The sequence below is a fragment of the Heliangelus exortis genome, chromosome 2, assembly GCF_036169615.1.
Source record: "Heliangelus exortis chromosome 2, bHelExo1.hap1, whole genome shotgun sequence".
Taxonomy (NCBI): Eukaryota; Metazoa; Chordata; class Aves; order Apodiformes; family Trochilidae; genus Heliangelus; species Heliangelus exortis.
The window spans coordinates 91,108,261-91,129,160 of NC_092423.1; the positions used below are offsets into that span (position 1 = coordinate 91,108,261).

A 20,900-nucleotide genomic window follows, 5' to 3' on the forward strand; every position below is an offset into this window, starting at 1 on the left:
ACCCAGACTATAGTGATTATGATGAACAGTTGCAGTTCCTGAGACCATCACTACTATTTCCATCTTGCTGGGGGAAAGAAAAAAAAGTCAGACCATAAAGTATGCTGCAGTAATTTTCTCTTGCTACATATAGCTTCATTCATGGACTACAACAGAATTTCTGTATGCTATCAACACAAAGAAAAGGGAAAATATTTTTTAAATTCAGAATTTTAATGTTAACAGGAGAACTCGATGATCTTAATGCTGATAAGGGCATGAACAAAAGAGCCAGAGATCTTTTTCCCACCATTTCTATGGATGTCCAGTCATACATTTTTCTTTACACTGAAAACCCTCATGCTTAAAACTTAGATCACTCAGAATCTTAAAATCACATTGACTGCAGTGAAAACTGAAGCTGCTGAGACCGCTCAGGACCTAAATTTTTGGCCTCTTCCTCAGTTATTCCATTGTTTGAGAACTTACTTTTCCAGTGCCACAGCTATGTCCTGGAAGCCCTGCGCAGTGATGTTGTTCTTGTCCCATATTACAGTTCTGAGACGTGGGAGGGAAAAGAAATGAAAAAAAAAAAAGAAAAAAGAAAAAAAAAGTTATCAAGAACCATTGAATAAATCCATATTGACACTTAGCATATTGAAATCACACAGCACTTTGTGTTCAAAACTATATAGTGGAAGGCAAGCTTTAAAAACCTTTTGTTTTTAACCTGTCTTTAGTTATATGCTAAAACCCTGAAGCAACAGAAGTTGGGGACAAAGATACTATAAAATTCTGTTTCCCTTTCTTTAAAGGGGACTGTACTATACTTTCCATTGTTAACATAAAACCGTAACGTTTCTAAAATACAGTTAATAGAAAGATTTGGAGATAAAAATTCCAGCTTTTTTCCAGAAATAGAACTAAAAATGAAATTCAAATGTCTGTTTTGCACGGTCACAGTGAAAGCCAAGAAAATTGCAGCAAATGATCAATCATTGCTCTAAACAGGCTATATGGGTAGAGTTACAGGAAAAGGTATTAAAAAAATTCATGCCAACTGGTGGTCAAACTTTGCAGGTATATATACACTACTGTATACACCTGTACTAGCTCATCACACAGTTCCTATAATTCCAAGTGCAACATAACTAGCTGTCAGTATAAGCTGTTGGGTTAGGGGCATAAATTACAGCTCTTCTGAATACACAACAGTGATAGGAGTGATCAAGCCTTCCCCCTCCTCCTCCAATTTAGACCACTCAAGCAGACTGCCTGGCAATTTGCAAACACATGTTCCAAGATCTCATTAGTAGTCAAAAGAGACAGTCAAGCAGATAAATCTTGCTTGTGCAAGAGCACTAGTTCTAGCTGTTCTTCAAAATAAAGGCACTAACCCAAAGATTTATGATGTTAAAGGAAGAAAAAAAAAAAAAAAAGATAGATTACAGAGCTTCACAGGTATTAACACACCCTTCTGGTGTTGCAGAATTATCCCTTTGTTTTTCAGATGGAAGTGAGAAAGAGAGAGTCTACACCCTCTCCATAAGATCAGATACACTTAGGGTCAAATCTTGAATATTTTTGTCATTGGAAAGTGTGTTTGTAATTCTACCCAGATGCGATTTTACAACCTTTTAAGCAAAGCCAGTTGCCATTGCATTATTCAGTTTGTAACCATACCACAGACTGTGGTGACATTATGTCAAGTGTGACATTCAGTATACTGTGGACTACAGTGTTTGCCATCCTGAAAGCCTCCAAGGGTTTATTTCTTCAGGTGCTGTGGTCGTTTCAGGTTAATACACTCAATAAACCTAAACTACCCTCCAGTGTTTTCTTGACATTTTCATGTCAGTTCAATGTTCAGTCAGGGCACAGCAACTGGATCCCTGCTTCTGAACAAAATTGTCAGGACTGTTCTGAGGAATTTCTTATCCTACAGGGACAAATGCTTGGAGAGCAAGCACCAAGTGGTCTCCTCACACAGACAACACACTGAGGAAGGTCCATCTGCACAGTCTGACAAGAAAAGTGAGGAATAGCTTTCCTGATGATAATGACATATTTAGAGGTCCCCATCCAAACTCACGATGATTGAAGGTTTTAACTGTTTGCTAATTACATGCTGGATAGAAAAAAGTGATAGTCTCAGGCCACCAGTGCCAGACACATGCTAAAAAGCAGTGAAATTGTCAGGTAGATGAAGCTGCAGAGAGGAGATGCCAAGGTCCTTCAGCACTGTAGGCAGGAGGGAGTGGAAGAAGGGGTGGCCCATGTTGCCAACCATTCTGACTTCCACATGCTCTTAGTTCTCCTACAAACTCATTCTCCAGAAGACAAGGAGTAATTTACTTTAGTTTCCCACCTAAGTACCAGAATTTTCTCTACTGGAAAGTCCTCCACTAGAAACGAGTGAGCAGAACAGAAGAGCGTGGCTAAGCAGTGGGAAAGGGTTCCCAGAGACATCATGGAATTCCTGTACTTGGAAATCTTCAAAACCAAGACATGGCCCAGAGCAACTTCATATGCCTTTAAAACTGGTGGTAAAATTATGGCCCAATTTTGAGAAGGACATTGGATTGGATGACATCCAAAGGTCTATAGCAAGTTAACTTTTTTTTCTACTCTTAAGACATTTAAAGCTCCCTTGTTTCAACAAAAGCCTTTCTGTTTAAAAATAGAAAATGTAATTTATTGGAAATGTTTTTGCAGAGACAATTTGATTCTCGTGGAATTTTTGGTTGGTTGGTTTTTTGCTTTGTTTTGCTAAGTATTATTAAGCCATTTTATCTTTTACTGCAAATACATTTCCCTTACCTGAGCTTGGTATTTATCTGTAGGGCTTTTGCCAGCATCTTTGCTCCCATATCTCCCATGGCATTTCCGCTAATATCCACTTTTGTAAGAGAAGTATTGCTGCCCAAGGCATTAATAATGATGGTGACCTCTGTCTTCAGCTTGGAATCTGCAAGGGACAATGACTGCAGAGGCTGTGGAGCACAGAAAAGGCATTGGTAAGAGCGATTCATAACGCACTCGCTCCTTAAACATCAACCAAAAGAATTTTCAAGTTTCCCAAATTCTTGGAGAAAACAGTAAGCATAAAAAGAGGTACTTCTGGTTTTGTTGTAGACCCTACAACATTTGATAAATTGGGAATCAGCAACTTAGAGCACAGGTATCAAACACATACACACACAAAGGTGCAACACCCTGAAATTTATTTTTTTTTAAGTGACACTGTCTCCAGTTTCCACCTGAAAAGAGGCAAGATAGCAACAACCAGCTCCACAAGACAAGCAGCATGCTTCCCTGTCACTGTGAAATAAAAACATCTGGTATTTGCCTCCTCTCCTCCAGGCTGCAAGATTTATCCAATGAAAAATTAAAATCTTTTACATTGTTAAAACAAAACCAGTTCCTTTTAACTGTTTTATTCTTCTTACTTCAACTATGGGAGTGATTTTGGGTCTCTGTTCCCTCAACTAAGGGCATGGACATTTGAGAGGAAAAAGAAAAGTAGCAGGTCTGAAATTAAAAACAGTAAGAAGAGCACCTATTAATATGAGTAACCCAATGGGTATTATTGACCGTGGTGTTCTGACACCTGCACTTGCAATTATCTTCATGTAACTTCTTTTCTATATATGCTAAGCTGAAACTACTTTGTCTTATGCAAGTCACACTCTTACATCTTAAGAAAATCTCTTTTAAAAATGCCTGTATTCCCTCCATTCTCAGTGTTCCAACACTCAGTGGCCAGAGCTCAAGAACTACAGCTTATCCATTGCCATCATGCCTTGCAATGCTGTGACAGCTGATAAAATTGTAATTTGTCTTTGCTGATGTCCAGTAACTCCCCAAAACACTCCTCTTTCATTCAGAAAGAGTGCCTTGTCACTGTACACCTACTTAGGAATGTATTGGAGGATGAATTTTAGGAGCCTAAGATCCTAAGCCTAAGATCCAAATTGGCAGTATGGAAAAATCAACAACTTGTATTCATGAAGCATGGCACCTACGTTAGATGCCCAAAGCTTAGATTAATATAAATAAACCAACTGAACTGTGCACACCTTCCAAGGTCCAAGGTGTTTACACAGTAGCTGCTATACACTGGGACTCTGTAAATCCAGTGGTGCCTGGAGGCTGGTGATAACCAAAAAGCTTGCAACAACAGGAAATGCACTTATAAATCAGGAAATGCATAAAAATTTGGAGGCACAGCAGGTTTATAATTAAAAAGTCTAACAGTAATACAAGCCACATGCTGGTTTTATTTTAAATGGAAGTTATTAAATTGCTATGTTAATGCCCTTAATCTGTCTGTGTTTCCCCGTTTATATTACATTATGTACCCTAAAGAATATTAGCATTGCATTAGAATGGCATTTAGAGCTCTTGGCACAACTTTGAGAAGACCTCCTGTGATAGATTCACAGAGAAGCAGTATTGTGCAGCACTTGGACAGAAATTGCCAGGAAACTTGTGAAACTGAAGTGTCTTCTGTTTCTCATGTGTCACTTCAGAAGGAGTCAGTCAAATACCTTAGCTGGAAGTACTCCTTCCTGCACACCAATTTTTTAAAACCTCAAATATTCTCCCAGGAAAGGATTTGTTTTGGATTCCATTCCAATTCTCTGACAAAACAGTACATGACTTAAAATGCTTTTGTTCTGTGTTCTGCAAGGATTGACATCTATACGTCATTCCTACCTTATAGGTAATAAGATTCCAGCACATTAAAGAATGTCTATTCTAGCAGTGCCTTTGAAGGGGATGCACAACTAGTTTTCTTGCACAGCTACCCTTATCATTTACTCAGTGAGCAAGAAACAAAAGCAACAATCAGAATGTAACTGATGGGTTAAACATACAGGCTGTAAAATACACATTAAATTATCTGACCATTGCATTAAAAAAACTCAAGCATACATCAAATAACAAAACCCACCACCACAACCAGGGGCAATACTCTACATAGGCTAGAATACATTTGCTTCTAACAACTTGATAGTTATAGCTGGGTATCAGAAAACAGAGGTCATAAAAACACTTCAGTGTTCCTGCTGCAGAAAACAAGATACTCTGTCAACACAGTGAAGAAGTCTTAACACAATCTTATTAAGGAAGAGGAATTAAAAACCAGAATTATAAATGATTTAGTTGAATTAATTGATTTTGTCATACTCCTGCTGCAAAATATTTAAGAATTAAATCAAGTTAAATCTCTTCTCCTACAAACAAAAATGCTGTAAAAGCCCTCAAAAGTCCAATGCAACCAATGCTGAATTAAGAACTAAACCCACTCAGCACTGTAGCAATTCTCTGCAGGACTGACTACCTCTCTCAGTAGTGCTATGCTATACCTGCAGTGTAACATCTATTTTTGTAAGATGAGAAGAAACAGCACAGTAAGTTTGCAGCTTTCTGCAATACCATAAATATTGTTATATCCTGCACAGGACTGCAAAATCTAAATATTACATTCTTGTCTATATTAAACACCTGGGAAATTTTACTGTTTGTGTTACAAATACTGCTTTTAAATTGTGTAGAATTACATTTGCATCTAGTAGTATTTTTTACAGCCGTGAAACCAAGCTATGGATTGTGTAAATAATTTTACTCATGACTCATACTACACAGCAACAAATCTATTTAAAGTGTGTATAAATATATGAAGAAGCTTTTGGCAGATTACTATTTTAGATTAAGGCTTCTTGCTTCAGGTTTCCATGCATGGTTCCCGAAGTGTATGAGCCTGCAGGCAATACAGATCAAGAAGGAGGCTCTGGGCAACATCATACCCTGGTCTCTCCAGTCTCATCCTTTCTTATGTCCTGTGGCAGTAAATACATAGTCATGACAGCACAAAGACCACCCTACTTAGGATTCAAAACCAAACCAGCATAACCAGAAACTTAAAATAATTTTCTAAGCATTGTACTATCTCAGTGTAAAGACCATTCAGCTGTCAGCAAAAAATGTTTTTCCCATGGTGCTACTACAGAGTCTACGTCCTGAACCCTTGAGCTGCTAGGAGATGCTTCAGATTGATTCTAGCATTTGGTGAAACAGACACAAACAAGATTCCTTCACTGAAGAGGATTAACAAGAGAGAAAACAGCTGAGAGAAGAGACAGGCTCCCACCAACAGAATCACATGCTTTATCCCAAAGGTTAATGCATGACATAAAGGAAAAACAGTTATTTCAAGTATCTAAATAAAGTAGCTACTTGGTGGGTTATTACATTGTAAGACTGAAAACAGGATGAGAGTGCACAGTGTGTTCAGTAGGTTAGCTCAGGAAAGACAAGGTGAACCAGAATTACAGGTGAACATCTGGCCACTGGATTGTGGCAAAGGCAGAAAGGTGGCCAGTGGCTGTCACTGCCTATGTGCTGGAAAGAAAAGGAGAACAAGAATTGAAGCTGATGATGCCAAGGCAGGTAGAGGTGTGAGAATTATACATCCAGAATTTAGCAACTAGATTTTCTCTGTCCTGGAATCTTCAAAAACAGAAGCCAGATAAGACAGACAGAAGGTTGTAACACTGACAGACAGTAAGATGAAAGTTGCAATGCTTATTCCTGTGAACAAATAATATTGAACAGGATAGTAATATAAATAGAAGATAAACCACAACAGTGTGTTTGAGAAGATGGTTTGGATACTGAAAGATGTAGGGAGTGCACTGAAGAGATGTTTTAGGATATGCCTGAGTGGGAAGAAAATTTGACCTGAAACAGAGCACCGAGATGAAGGAAATTAAAAAAATACTAAATCACATTTACTTGTGATTCATGTGGTTTGACATAACAGTCTTCAGGATAGCTGTGAAAGATTAAGCATGAAACACAGGGCATGACAGACAAATGGTCAAAGACAAAAAGCAGGTGCTACCAGATTAAATTATACCACCCCCCAGCATGGAGTCAACAGGACAAAATGATTAGGGGAAGACAGCCCTGCACCATTTCCTTTAGAGACAGAGTAGAAGGAGGTAGGTGATCACACACTGCAAAATGAAGAGGCTGGTTTGGTACAAGTAGTAATACAGAGATCTACCACTGCAGTTCTTAAGCACCGTCCTCCCTCTTGTGCAAACAAGGACTCACTGCTTTCCTTACAGGTTTTAACTCAAGTAGATTCAGCTCTGGTATCCACATGCAGCACCTCACTGTGTCACACCAACATCCCATGTTTCAAAGAACCAAGTGAGAAGGTAGGCAAAGAATCAAGAAACATAACACTACCACTTATGTCCATTAAGGGGACAAAGGAAGGACAGAGAGATAGTTTGACAAATCAGTTCAAATACAATTAAGTAGTGAGAAAAGATGAACACAGAATATAGATCTAATGACCTTGTATTGAAAGAGACATCAGAGATCTTGTTTAAAATTGCTCCATTGAATTGCAGGGTGCAGACACAGATAAGAGGAGAAAATAAGAAGGCAGTTTGGTGTGGAAACTGTAAACTTGGAGGTGAAACAATAAGGACAACAGGAACAGCAGGTGCTTAGACAGCTGAAGTCTACACTCAGCTATTTCTGGAGAATGTGGAAAGCAGAACTTGTTTGTTACTTCTATGGGGGATGAAGGAGAAAGAAATGACTAAGAATAGATGAATATAGATTGACAAACACAAGAGTAACAAACCACCTTAAGACTCCCTTACAGCCAGAACTAGTAAGGCAAGAACACAAACCCAATCACAAAAGTCTTCCAAAATCAGGAGAGAGGCTGGCACTGAAGAAAGTGGGCATGGATCACAGCAAGGCACTCTGAAAGGGCTTTATGAAATTGCTCCTGGGATTAATGTAATGTAAGTAAAGAGCAGCATAGTGAACAGTTTCACATCTTTCAAAGGAGAAATTTTGAGGAGATGACTTTACATTTTGTCAAGTGAAAAAAAAAAAAAGGCTAACACTCAAGAGCAGCTGTCATGAAATAGTGCATTCTAATAATATAAAACATGAAAAATTTAAAAATCTCTTATTAAAGGAGTATCACCACCCAGAGAACACTGCCCTTATAATCTCCTATCAAGACAATAATTTTGAAAACTTGTGCCTACAGGGCTGTATATCTTAGACCTAAAGCAACTAGGTTAAGCACATCCAACTATTTAGAATGAATATTTTTCAACAAACACAGATCCTAAAAATATCGTAGGAAGCGCTGACCTACATGGCACACATAATCCAAATCACTATTTGAAAGAATAATGGCTTATATTTTTATATTATTTTAAAATAATAACCCTTTTAAAATGCAAATTTACAGTGAAGAACATCATCAGAAATAGGTATTGAGAGTACAAATACACACAATGATAGAAGGCAAAAAGATACTCACTGAATCCTCATCTTGAATCATCTGAACTAAATTATCGAGTACTGGAGTGAGATTTCTGAGGGAATAAAAGTTAGGAAGAAGTTGAAATCAGCAGGTTCTCTTCATCCATTCTTTTGTTATTTATAAGAAAGAAAAGCCTTACTTGGATTTCATGTTGTTAAAGTTTTTGCCTAACGCCAAGTGTCTTATCGATCGGTTTTTACTAAGCCAGACTACAAGGGTTGAGAGGTCAGATTCTAGGCCTGTAAAGAATCAGATTAGATTAAGAATTAAAACACATCTTCACAAAAGACTCTGAAAGGGTCCAATTATTAATGCTATAGTAATTCAAATAACTATACCAGTGTACTGCTTTCTATGAGCTCTAGACAAATTTTCACTCTTTTTTTTTTAAAAAGCCTTTATCTTTTTCTTGCCCTGGTTTTCTACAAGAATGAATACTTTCTCTAAAATGAGCCCTTTATATCTCCATCCTAATCAGCTATTGAAAGCACCTCTCAAAAACACAGAAGAGAAACTCAGTCCCTTATGTGTAGCACAGCCACCCAAGGGTTTGTCAGGCAGATTGCCTCACATTGTAAGGAAGAGTTTAAATTTTCTTTGAGAATTTTGAGACCTCCTAATCTAGTCTATTTGGACTTATTAGAACTGTGTACCAACAAGGTCTCAAAGCCTTCAGTTGCAGAAACATAACGGGATATAAAATAAAATTACCTGAAAAACAAGACAATTTTTATTCTACTCCTAAGAAAAATAACTTGCTGTAGTTTTGTATTCCTGAACTGTAGTGTATTTGAAGAATCTCCTAGTTAGATTATGATGACTTGGGGTGCAGATTTGCAGGTCAATTTACATGTCAATTACTTATAACAATCAATCTATTGGAGCCTGATCCAATATCTCCCAAAGCTTTCCACTTCCCAATCTATTCCACCTTTCTCAGGCATTCAGCTGTACTGAGAATGTCTTTCTCAAATACTTCCACATTTGGCTGTCAAAGGGGCAAACACAGCAGGTGAGTTCTTCCATTTTGTACCTCTACAACTTGAGTTTGGAAGGTGAGCAGCCAGCAGCTGTTCCCAGCTCAAATGCACAGAGCCTCCAAAGCAGGAATAGTCCAAGACTTTTCCAAAGACTCAAGCAGGCCTTCTGTGACCTGAAGTTGGTTGACTGGTCCAAATTTTCCTCTCTTGCTTCTTCAGTATCATGACCTCAGCTTCCTTCTGTATCTGGCCTTTCCCTTTCCTCTTTCACTACACTTTATGTCTTGCTTAGCTTCTCATCCTCTTGTACTTAAACCCATTCTCCTCCAGATCTAATATGATGCTTGCTGCCAGCAATTTATTCTGCTGCACATTACATTTATCTCAAACAACATAAACTTCCAAGGGTACAGTTACTCTAAACATTTGTTATATATTTTATAGCAATAAGAATCATTGGTCTGAGACACTTCTGTAACATGTACAGACAATAATCATACATCAAGAGAGAACATCCTTGATTACAACATGAGCTGAAAGAATCAGAAGTTTCTCAGACTCTGGACTTGCATGACACTCCATTCCTGTTCTTTTTACTTACCATTGTCTGAAATATCTAGGCTGGTGATATTGTGTATTTCTGCTATGCATCCTTCCAAGACTTGAGCACCTCCAGATCTTAACTAGAGACAAAACATCATCCATTTTTGCAAGCTAGTTACGGTTTCAGGATCACACAGGAAAATAGTGGTAGGAGCTTTGTGAATACAGAAGGCACTACCAGCAGCAAAAGCAAGTTACAGACATCAACACGACAGCTTATGCACACATTTCTACTATTCTCATCCTTTGCACTCAGTATTTGCATATAAATGAGAAAAGAGCCTCTCCTCTCCCTTAAAACTACTGCTCAGCAGCTTAATCAGGGAAATATTTAAATGTGCAGACAAAATGGAGCCTTCAGCACTTCTGCCAGGTAGTGACTGCAGGACTTTGGTGAGGGTTTTGTACATGAAAGGGTCAGGACATTTCCAGGATCCAGTGAGAGAAAAAATATATGTAGCCCAGTCTACAAGTATACAACCCTTGAATTCCACTACAGTTAAGGCTTATAGTAAACATATTCTTCCTGCTTTTAGTACAATGCAAGCATGCTCAGATGAAAAAGGAGTAGCAAATAAAAAAAAAACAAAAAACAAAAAAAACCCAAACAAAACCTGATGAAATTATGTTTCACTGAAAAGAAAATTTAAATAATCCAATTGTAAGATGGCCACAAAAGACCATAAACAAGGGAGACCAATAATTTATCTTATTGTTAATTTAGATAGGCATTGAAGAGAAAAAAAGGAAAAATAACCAAAATCCTCAGCTGGAAAGTATCTATTATGACAATAAGCTGAAATATCAAAATAATATTAAATAAATTTAATGAAAAAAAAATGAAATGGCCAAGGGGAAAATATCAACAATAGGACAAAAAGTAAAAAAAACTTACACACTTAAAAACTAATATTACTGAACTAAAAAATACAACATATTTTTTTGCCAAAGATGCATTTCTTTATTTCTTGTAGCTTTACAAACTATATAAAGTATATTTCCCTTTATGACTATCACCCAGAAAAAGACTTAAGCAAAAGAGGGGAAATGTTCCACAAAAATTTTATTTTTGCATTTTCTGCTTTTATTGTCCTTGCTTCAAGAACATGAAATAGCCTTTTCTCCTCCTGTGCATAAAACACTACTAATACTTTACTTAGTCCAGTAACTTGGCTAAATATCCTGAATCAACCTGCTGATATTTGTTTTATCCATTCAACAATTAAAGAATCACAAATGCCTCCTAAAAGTGCTGCTTCTCAATAAAGACTTGCTTTGGCACTTTTTAGAAAGCTGGAGGTGTGTGGTTGGCTAACAAGCAGCTCAACAGATTGGCTTGAGAATTTAAAGAACTGTGGTGGTCAAAGACAACCCCTTAATCCTAAGTCATGTAGAAGTGATGCAGAACGTAAGGCACCCTTCCTCTTCTGCATAAAACAAAGCCTACCTAGCCTTCACCCTATTTCCTCAATAACAGTAAGATTGAAGTCTGTATTTCAGCCATTTTAAATCAAATTTATTTTTGTAAGAGCATCTGTAGTAGTTGCTGTATGAATGCCAAAATCTTTCAGTTTTCCTCAGTGCTGCTCTCTCAGTGTGGGCCACCACGAGACAACCATATGACACAGTGTCACATCTATTATTTCAGAATCTATGGAACCAGCAGATTATATGCAGTCTTGGATTGGATGTTGATATGGAAAAAGTTCTACATGCTAAAATTATATTCACAATAGAAGCCAAATGCTTCTGCTATATATACTTTGGGGGTTGAAGTGGACAACTTCTCAGAAGCAGTTTTCAATCTTGTCCTGATAAATCTGTATTCAAATCTTTAATACACAAACATTTCATGTGAACAAAGGGTGATATTTAATCTGAGGGTGAGGATGACAACTTGTCTTCTAGGATAAAAATTTATTGCAACTGTATTAAAATTATATATACATAAAAGCAGAGATTAATTGAAGGGCTATTCATCAACATGGATTGTGATGCTGGATAAAAACCCCACCCTTGCATCAACTCCTATATGACATTCTTTTGAGACTACAAATAGAAGCCCTTATTCAGAAAATGAAGAAAAACCCTTCAACAATTAAAAATGCCAAGCATGTTTGGAGCTATGAGGCACCAATATAGGCAAACAAAGGCAAACAAAGGCTGCTTACTGATTTAAGAATTAAGGTAGAGCATGGAGGGTACTTACACAGTGACCAAGCTAAGGGAAGCAGAAGGGAAAAGAGTGAAATACATCAGTGCTGAGCAGGTAGAAAAAAAAAAAAAAGTAATTTTTATAGTAAAAATAATAAAAAGAACAACCAAACAAGCAATATAAAATGAGTAAGCTTGGAGTTAATATACCAGAAAATTATGGGAGCAAATGAAAAGTGGTGGAAGGGGAACTAACAAAGATATTTATCCTTCCATATTTGAGTACACTTTGTGAGATAAAGGAAAGAGGAGGGCAAAGCTGAGGCATCAGCTTAACAGTGTGTGATTGCAGGAACTGGGAGCAGCAAGGGCCACAGCTTCGAGCTTTCCATAGCTCTGTATCTGGCTGCAGATCACCATGAGGTGCTGGACCCACTAACCCACTCCCAGCTCCTGCCAGTGGAAGCATCACTTCTTCTTTCCAAAGCACATGAGAATGGATAAAGCTCAGTGATATGAAAAAATGTTAAGGGAAGGATGTAAGGAAGTGCTGTCAGTTTGGAGGGACAAGCTACAGGAATGCAACACTGAGTTGGGCACGATTCCTTTCATTCTGTCATGAGAGTCAGCCATGACCACTTGAGCTTTGGTGTTCAATATAGCTAATAGCCCCTCTCTATCCCATCCTGGGGTTATTTAATGAAAGGCTTATGTTTTCATCAGTGGCAGCCCTTGTTGATTTACATGCTAATTTTACTCTCATTACTTATGTTTGTGTTTGATTGATTTATTCTTTTAAGGTTATGATTACAGGACTTAATTTCTATTTCTTTAATTACTCCTCCCTCCCCCCTTCTGAAAGAAAAATTATCATCTCTCTGATCTCTCTACGCAGAAGTTAGAAGCATATATACTTCACATGAAAGCTTTTCTATTTGGAATTTGCATGTAATACGCTCTTCAAAGTAATACCATTTTAGAAAAAGTATAAAACATCAAAACAAACTATGAAATGCATTCACAATTGTTTTTTTTCATAAGTAAATCTGTTCACATTCCAAAAGCAATCGACCATGACCTAAAGCAAGGATTCCCACACCTCAACATGTTCATCAAATTGGATGTTTTCTACTTAAAAGAAAACCATTGCATTTGAAAGGCTCTTCCTGAATAATTAATATTCAGGTGATAGACTTGGAAAGCTCTGCCTAACAAGTGAGAGGCTTTCTTTCCAGCCTAAAAAAGGGTGGCTGTTCAGCTACAGAAGGCCTGAGCAAAAGTGGGTTCATGTTGGTTTTGGCTCAAGTCCACACGTTTCTTTGTGTAACTTTGCCTCACTGGCTCCTCAGGGTCTTGGCTGATGTTTTGTCCTAAGTTGTAGGCATGCAGGTATCATCCTGCAGTGATATGGAGGATCCTGAGAAACAAAGTGCACAGCAAAGCACAGAGAAGCAAGAGAGAAACAAGGTAAAGTGAATCGAGGTGCCACAATTGGGTTTATTTATTTTTGAGATATTTAAAGCCATTTTCACAGGGCCTCTGAAGTTAACGGCATACTTCGATCAATTATTATTAATTATTAGCCTGAATTCAATAATTGTTTAGGAAAGCAGAAATTCTTCCAAGGTTAAAAAGAAAACCTGCAAAAAAGGAAGCATGTCTCTGGTTTTGAAGGAAGACAATCAAACCACAGATGTGCCTTCAGGGCACGCATCTTCCTATGAACCATTCATCTTTAGGTGCCTTGGAAAATCCTGCTGTAGGGTCCTGTGCAATCACAGCACCAGGGAGCAGAAGCTGCCAAGCAGCAAGCAGGGCACTGGCTCAGTTTCTAGACCAGGTTATGCTGCAAGGAGTGTTTTGCCAATCGGATGCTGCAGGTGCTTTGAACCTCTGTGCTCAGTATTTGGGATGATGCTGTAACACACAGCAGCTGACTCTTACAACTGCTTCTCTGAGCTCTACCTTTCCCACAGTTTTTGACTGCTGAGGAAGAATATCTTGCCCGGTGGATTTCACAGGAACTCTATTTCCACATCACTGTATCTTACAAACACAACCTGATAAATATTCCTTACCTCACAGCTACTGAGATCTAAAGACACCTCCTTCAGATTGTGATTGCAAGCCAGGCCTAATAAAAGCGCTCTGAAAAAGATCAATTTTAAAACCATTAAAAAAAAAAAAAAAAAAAAGGGCAGCTTTACATCATTATCTAAGTGATCACAAGTTAATACACCTATAATGTGAACAACCAGTTAAAAACAACCACATCAGCTGAGCAGTTATTTCTTAAGTGACAATGGCAGAACAAACCTGCTTCTCTTAAAACACTCCAGCAGCTTCAAAAACTGCAGGGATGTGAGACTAATAAAAGAACCATAAAGCTAATACTACATCAACATTTAATAACCTTCGTCAGAGATGTACTTTCTTCAGCATTTGCTTTCAAAGAGCATTAACTGTGTACAAAAGGGGTGTTCTGTTGTATAACCATACCAACTCTCTGATTTTCCAAAAATTCAGGAAAAATTGAGGGGGTTTAATATATGCAAGATGCAGTGCAGGCAGCCATTTCAGCCAGGCACACTGCCTGTAATACTCAAGTGCTGGATTATGTTCAAGCATTGCACAATTCTCCACTTCTGCAACCCAAGAAATATTTACAGATTTCAAAATTATATTTTCAGACAACAATGCTCTTTGTCTTTAGACAAAATGGCAGAGAAGCACAGAAATGACTGCTTATGATTGCAGAAATCCACTTTTAAAGGCTTACAGAAGTTTGATTCCACATATAAAAGTTAGTGTTAATATCACATTTATAAAGTACAACAGTGCATGTCTTAGAGAAGGAACAAACCTTCTAGTATCTAGAAGAAGGGGGAGAAGAAATGGATCTAGAAGGGGAGGCTTAGGTTAAATAGCAGCAAAAAGGTTTCTGACCCCAAAGGTGGTTGAGCAGTGGAACAAGCTCTCCAGGGAAGTGCACCAAGCCTGCCTGAGTTCAGGAAGCATTTGGATGATGCTCTCAGGCACATGGTGTGATTCTGGGGGTGCCCTACACAGGGACAGGAGTTGGACTTGATGATCCTCATGGGTTCCTTCCAACTCGGCAGATTCTATGATTCTCTAAAATGATTCTCTAGCATAGATGCTGCTCTGAACACAGAAACAGAAGGACTTGCTCCTCAAACTTCATTTCAGCCGAAAGCAAGCTAGCAAAATTTTAACTACTGATGCATGGAGATAAAAATCAATCCATGTCACTAAGCCATTTGCCTACACACTTGCTATGCAAGTAGTGTCTAAAAGTCATATTTAAAATCTGTGCACCCCAGGAAGGTTTTTCATTTATAGCTACTTATATCTGCCCTGCAGGTATAGATATTAAGCAGGCCTTCACATTTAACAAAGGCAAGTATCTTGTGCTTATTTACTTCTTAAGCTATTAATATGCAGACTTAAAAAAAAAAAAAAAAAAAAAAAAAGTAAAATCTCTGCAACTGTTTTTTGCAATTTTTTTTACAATCCTTGTCTATGTTTCCTTGCCAGACATGGTTTTATTCAAAGTTAGTCTGTCTGATTATATTTTTGCAAAGAACTTCCTAAACATTTTGAGGCAACTTATAAAATACAGTGCAACCATAAGAAATGGAGATTGAAAGAGAATGTTGCTTAAACTGTATGCTCCTCATAGGAAGAAAAAACAGTTGTTTTGGGTTTTTTTCCAGACCTGTTTCCTATAAACTCATCCTAAGAAAATGCCACGATTTCTCAATTATTTTTCACAAAAAATCACTAGCATCCAAAGGCATTGAAGGCAGACATAATTATACCTAGCAACTGTGTTTAAATCTCACACATGGCAATACATGGAAAGGTTCTGTCAACTGTGGTACATGCAGATTGCAAGAATTGGCCTTGTAACTGGCATTTGCATGAGAAGCATAACAGAAACTTGTCTTATAGCACTGACAGATCAAAATACAACTTTTGGCAGGATCTGTAAATGAACAAAAATGCCAACATACACTTCAACAACAACAAAAAAAAAAAGTGTAAACTATTTCACTCAGTTAAAAAAAAAAAAAAAGAGCTAGCTGTGATGGAACATTAGTTATATTAACTACATACTAAATCTATGTACCTTTTTCCCAACCACTACGTGGCACCCTCCCAGTACAGCTTTATTAGCAAACCTCTTTCTTCCCTGGAAGGCCTGACTATGTCAGCAGGTCCTTCACTGTACAAGCAAGTTCCTCTCCTCCCCCAAGTACACTGATTAACCATTATCTTTAAACTCAATGGGTTAGAATATGTGACTAAACATACCACAGCTGTTGATCTAAAGGATGTTTGTAAGAAACAAATCAAATAACCAGGGGGATACGGGAGTCAGAGCATCAGGTATCTGCATTATCTCTGGTTTTTTTTTTTCTGTAGGCAGGCTTGAGCTTGAATCACATATCCAACTCTGTGTCCTCTGGTTGATTAACACAAACCAAGAACTCCTCCTCTGTCACTTTGTGACAAAGGCCCACTTTGTCAAAAGCTTTTTGACATGCACTGATCCAAGACACCAGAGAAGTACTGTTCTCACACACCATGGAGTTTTTATTTTTCCTTCCAGAAATCATCCCTCATGTGCTACTCCAATCTTGGCAATGACAAGTAAGTCTGTCTGGGAAAAAACACAAAAACATTGCCATCTTCTTGTCTAACAAATCCTATGCTCTTGATTGTTCTGTAGAAGTTTTGTAATTTCTTAAAGTTAAGACCTAAGCAGCTGCCCCAAGATATAGCACATCCTCAGTCCTTTTAACACCAGCCTAGCTTCCACAGGATGCATTTCAAGTGTATCAGTCATTCCATACTTTAAGGAGGAAAGCAAGGTACACTGCAGCTCATACTTCTCTGTACTCTTGCCAAACATACTCAGCTCAGACTGAAGGAAAAACTCAGGTCAGAGAAAAAGCACACCGAGGAAACCAGTAAAAAATGTTAAGAGCTCTGTCCTACCTACTGTGCAGAGCTGAACAATGCTATCAAAGTAAAACAAAAGAAACCCATGCCAAAATTCTAGCCAGCTGAGAGAGGCATGGACACTAAGACCACCTGTGTCCAGCTGGACTTTGGGCAGATGCTCCTTTTGTCAGCTGTATGCACTGGCTAAAGAGGCTACTGCTCTCAGCTCATCCTACACTACCCATCACTTCCACCAACAGCAATCAACAGTAACTTCCTCTAACCCAATTCAGTCAAACTGAGCCTGATTAGCTTAAACATTATCAACAGAGTAGGTTTTTGCTAATACAAAATCACTTCAGCTGAAAAGGACTAGGAAGATCTTGTTTGCTGCTCAGCTGGCAGGTCAGGGGTCACAAATATTTGGGATTAATGTAATAAAAACTTCCACAAGCACAGACTTCTGTTGAGCACTCACCTGTCAAAACTCCTCACATCCCAGGAGATACTCAGGATGTAATGGAAAAGAGCTAAATATGAAACTTAAGTGTCTGGGGCTTCTCACCTTTCCTAATCTGTGCAGATATATTCACTGCCTCCCAGCATTCTTTTTTTCCTGTAGCACTGATAAGATTGTCCTGTGTATCAGTCAAATATATCCTCCATTCTTCTTGCTTCATTAAACTTTGCTCCCTGTTGCACTCCACCACAGAATTAATAGCCCTAAATTAATCAGAATCAACCACTGTGTATCTCAATAAACACCTTCTGTTTGAAAACACATCAGTACTATTTTTTCCTAATTTTAACAAAGTCTAAGCAAGCAAGACAACAACTGAGAGCATCACACAGGACTGAATGAAAGATCACAGCTAAAATTACAGGCTCCTGCAGCTGAATACTGATCTCAATCCAGTACAACTTTCTTAAGTATCACATTGTACTATACTGTCCAATGTCAAATTGCATAAAGAAAAAATACTCAAAGTATGTACACCACCCTCTCCTGTGCAGCACTTGTCATTTTCCTCTCCCTTAGCTTTCCCCAGTTTGTACCAAAAGCTTTTCACCTGGCGCTCACTAACTACTCTTTACATCCCACATCTCTGATCTTGTCATCAGAGCCCATTGCTGAGCTACTGACTGCTTCCCTTCCCTGTTCTCTCTCAGGAGGCAGGATCACCACCACACAACTAGAAAAGCATACACAAATGTATCTACAGCTCCGTCCAGATTAGATTTTTGGAGGTGTGTTCCCCAAAATGGTCAGTGAACACATCTGGGTGTCTACTACAGATAGATTTATGTACATTTTAATGCATATTAGCTATCAAACTGACAATCTGGAAAGAGCCCAGAGTACTTTAATTCTTCAATTTAGCCCATCAAACACAAGGATTCTGCAAGAATCACAGAATGACCTATCTAGATCAGACCTACCTATGTAGACCTCTCTTCACTTTAAAACACACCTCTAAATTTTATCTTTGGAAAGTTCCTGACAGTTCAAAACTGTACACACCACAGGAAGGGTGACACACTGTTAAATAGTCTGCATTAGGCTGCAAGAGGAGTTTTACTCCAGTGTTGGGTGGGCCATGAAAGTGCCAAATCCACATCACCAGAACCTCTTAGCCACGTGATGGGTGACATATAGCAGAGATAACACTACACTTAGCATTCCTATAATTTTCTCCCATTGTCTCTCCCCACAAAAGTGGAGCAGAGCTCTGTGCAATAGATTTCTCTTCCCAAGCATTCCAACAGGTTCAGTTTTACAATGCCTGCTGCAATACTGCAGTCTCAAAGGAATGGCACTCACTCAAGTAAAGAATTTATTGTGAAGCAAACAGTTGTGTTCCTAAACCATAAAGTAAAAAAATGTACCACCAAGAAAAAAATTAAAAAAAAAAAAAAATTAAAAAAAAAAATTAAAAAAAAAATTTAAAAAAAAAAATTAAAAAAAAAAATTCAGGGAAGCTAAACAGCTGTGACATTTCCACAGAACAAGGTCAGATTAATAGACAACTGTCAGATGGAAACAAAAATTCTCCAATGAGTGATCATTATGAAACTCATTCTTCAGTATCACTAATTCACAATTAAAAAAAACCCAACAAGTCAAAATCCTTTCCCCTTTATTTTCAACATAAGGCACTCACATAATAACAACGCAAACCCAGTTTTAGGCAAAAGGAGAAAATTAAATTCTTACTTTAGAGGTTCAGGAGGGAGTTTAGTTCCTGAAAGATTAATCTGCATCAAAGCAAGTGAGCTGCTGAAAAACTGTTTGAAGGAGGGAGGGACTTCTTTTCCTTTTCTGTAAGAAAACAAATTGATTAAAAAGCAGTGTATAGACACTTCTAATTTCAATAAATAGTGAATGCAAACTGTCAGAACTGTAATGATCTTTTACATGTTTAATTTGCTCTACCTTCAACAACTCTGTAATCAGTGGCTCTCAACTTAATGACAATATTGTCATCAAAATGTTGATTCAAGAAACAATCCTCAGCATTGCACTGCTGTGCAGAAGACAATAATATCTAATTTCTGTTAGGTGAACTACAAAGAATGATCATTTAGGTCTGCATTCTGGTCTAAATAATGAACATTCTTATATCTTATGAGCAGAAGATCAAATAAGGCATTACAAAACCCCTGAAATAGGTTTTTCACCACTAGTAATAATCATTCAGTGCTAAAGTTGCTATCCTAAACTAGGTATCTTCTTGAATACCCAACACCAAGGTGAAGAAAAAGAAAGCTAATGTTAGTATTCTCTATGATGCAAGTATTTTACAAAGTCAAAGCTCATTCTCAAAGACTTTCAAAGAGATTTCCTCTCAGAGAAGGACAATAAGGGAAATAAGCACCAGTAGCCACCATCAAATCACAAAAAATCACCAACTTTAAAAAACAAATTTAAGAGGAGTCAAGTCAGTCAGACTTCAAAGCTTGATGTTATGCTTCTTAGAGACAAATGTTACAGACTTCCCACTGCATCAGTATCACAAAAAACATATTAGACAAGGTAGCTTATTTCACAGCCATCCAGCAAAAAGAAGAAAAGGAAAGAAAGTATTTTGCTTTGAATAAATATATATTTCATAGAGAAGCAAGATATCTAAGACTTCCACAAATTCTCAGAATTCTTCTTAAAAAGAAAGATACAACATGAGAACAAGAAATTATAGAACAAAATATTGCAGGAATTGAAACCAGTGACATTTAAACTGTACCTGTGAGAAAAAAGAGTCCTAGAGAGGCTAAGGACAGCTAGATGCTGAAGACAACCACGAAGGAGGGCTCCACACACCTGATTGAAATAAAGACAGTTGATTTCACTGTACACTAATAAAGAAAAATACCTAGGAATAGAAGATGGGGAATGTTTCCTTGGTATTTGAATCCCCACAAAAAAAAAAAAATCTTTACCATATCGAGCGCACACTCCGTGTTGGATAAATCCAGATGAACAAGGGCATTTGGCTGGGCCAAAAAATTATATAGGCTCTATAATTAAAGGAGGAAAAAAAAAAAAAAAAGAATTGTCCATGTTAATTTTGATATTATGACACTGGCTACTGGCTTTTTATTTTTCATGACATTTTAGGCTTTTTATAAAATTGCACTACAGGAGTTGAGTCTGAAACATTTTTTTGCCTAATCAGTACAACCTGTTTTACTTTTGAAGGCTATATTTTTTAAAAAGACAACAGGGGGAAAACGGTGTTCAGACAGCATCTACCAAACATTACATTTAATACATGAGGTCTTAGCTACCTTGTGATTCACTTTCACAGCAAATGAAAATTAATTTAGCCAGAAATCTCTTTGAATAT

At 37.7% G+C, this 20,900-nt stretch overlaps 1 protein-coding gene across 5 annotated transcripts in view; it reads right to left on the reverse strand.

Annotated features, from left to right (window-relative positions):
• CARMIL1 (capping protein regulator and myosin 1 linker 1) overlaps positions 1-20,900 on the reverse strand; it is a 194,694-nt gene that overhangs the window by 58,475 nt on the left and 115,319 nt on the right. For all 5 annotated transcript variants that reach the window (XR_011724458.1, XM_071736997.1, XM_071736996.1 and 2 more), the window contains 9 exons: positions 20,494-20,571; positions 20,298-20,374; positions 19,271-19,375; positions 14,166-14,235; positions 9,932-10,013; positions 8,490-8,589; positions 8,348-8,402; positions 2,800-2,972; positions 469-537 (listed from right to left, as the gene is read on the reverse strand). Coding sequence is in view for 4 of the 5 variants with exons in the window: in XM_071736997.1 (XP_071593098.1) it covers positions 469-537; positions 2,800-2,972; positions 8,348-8,402; positions 8,490-8,589; positions 9,932-10,013; positions 14,166-14,235; positions 19,271-19,375; positions 20,298-20,374; positions 20,494-20,571 (809 nt within the window). In the remaining variant the exon portion in view is untranslated. The remainder of the gene's footprint in view (positions 1-468; positions 538-2,799; positions 2,973-8,347; positions 8,403-8,489; positions 8,590-9,931; positions 10,014-14,165; positions 14,236-19,270; positions 19,376-20,297; positions 20,375-20,493; positions 20,572-20,900) is intronic.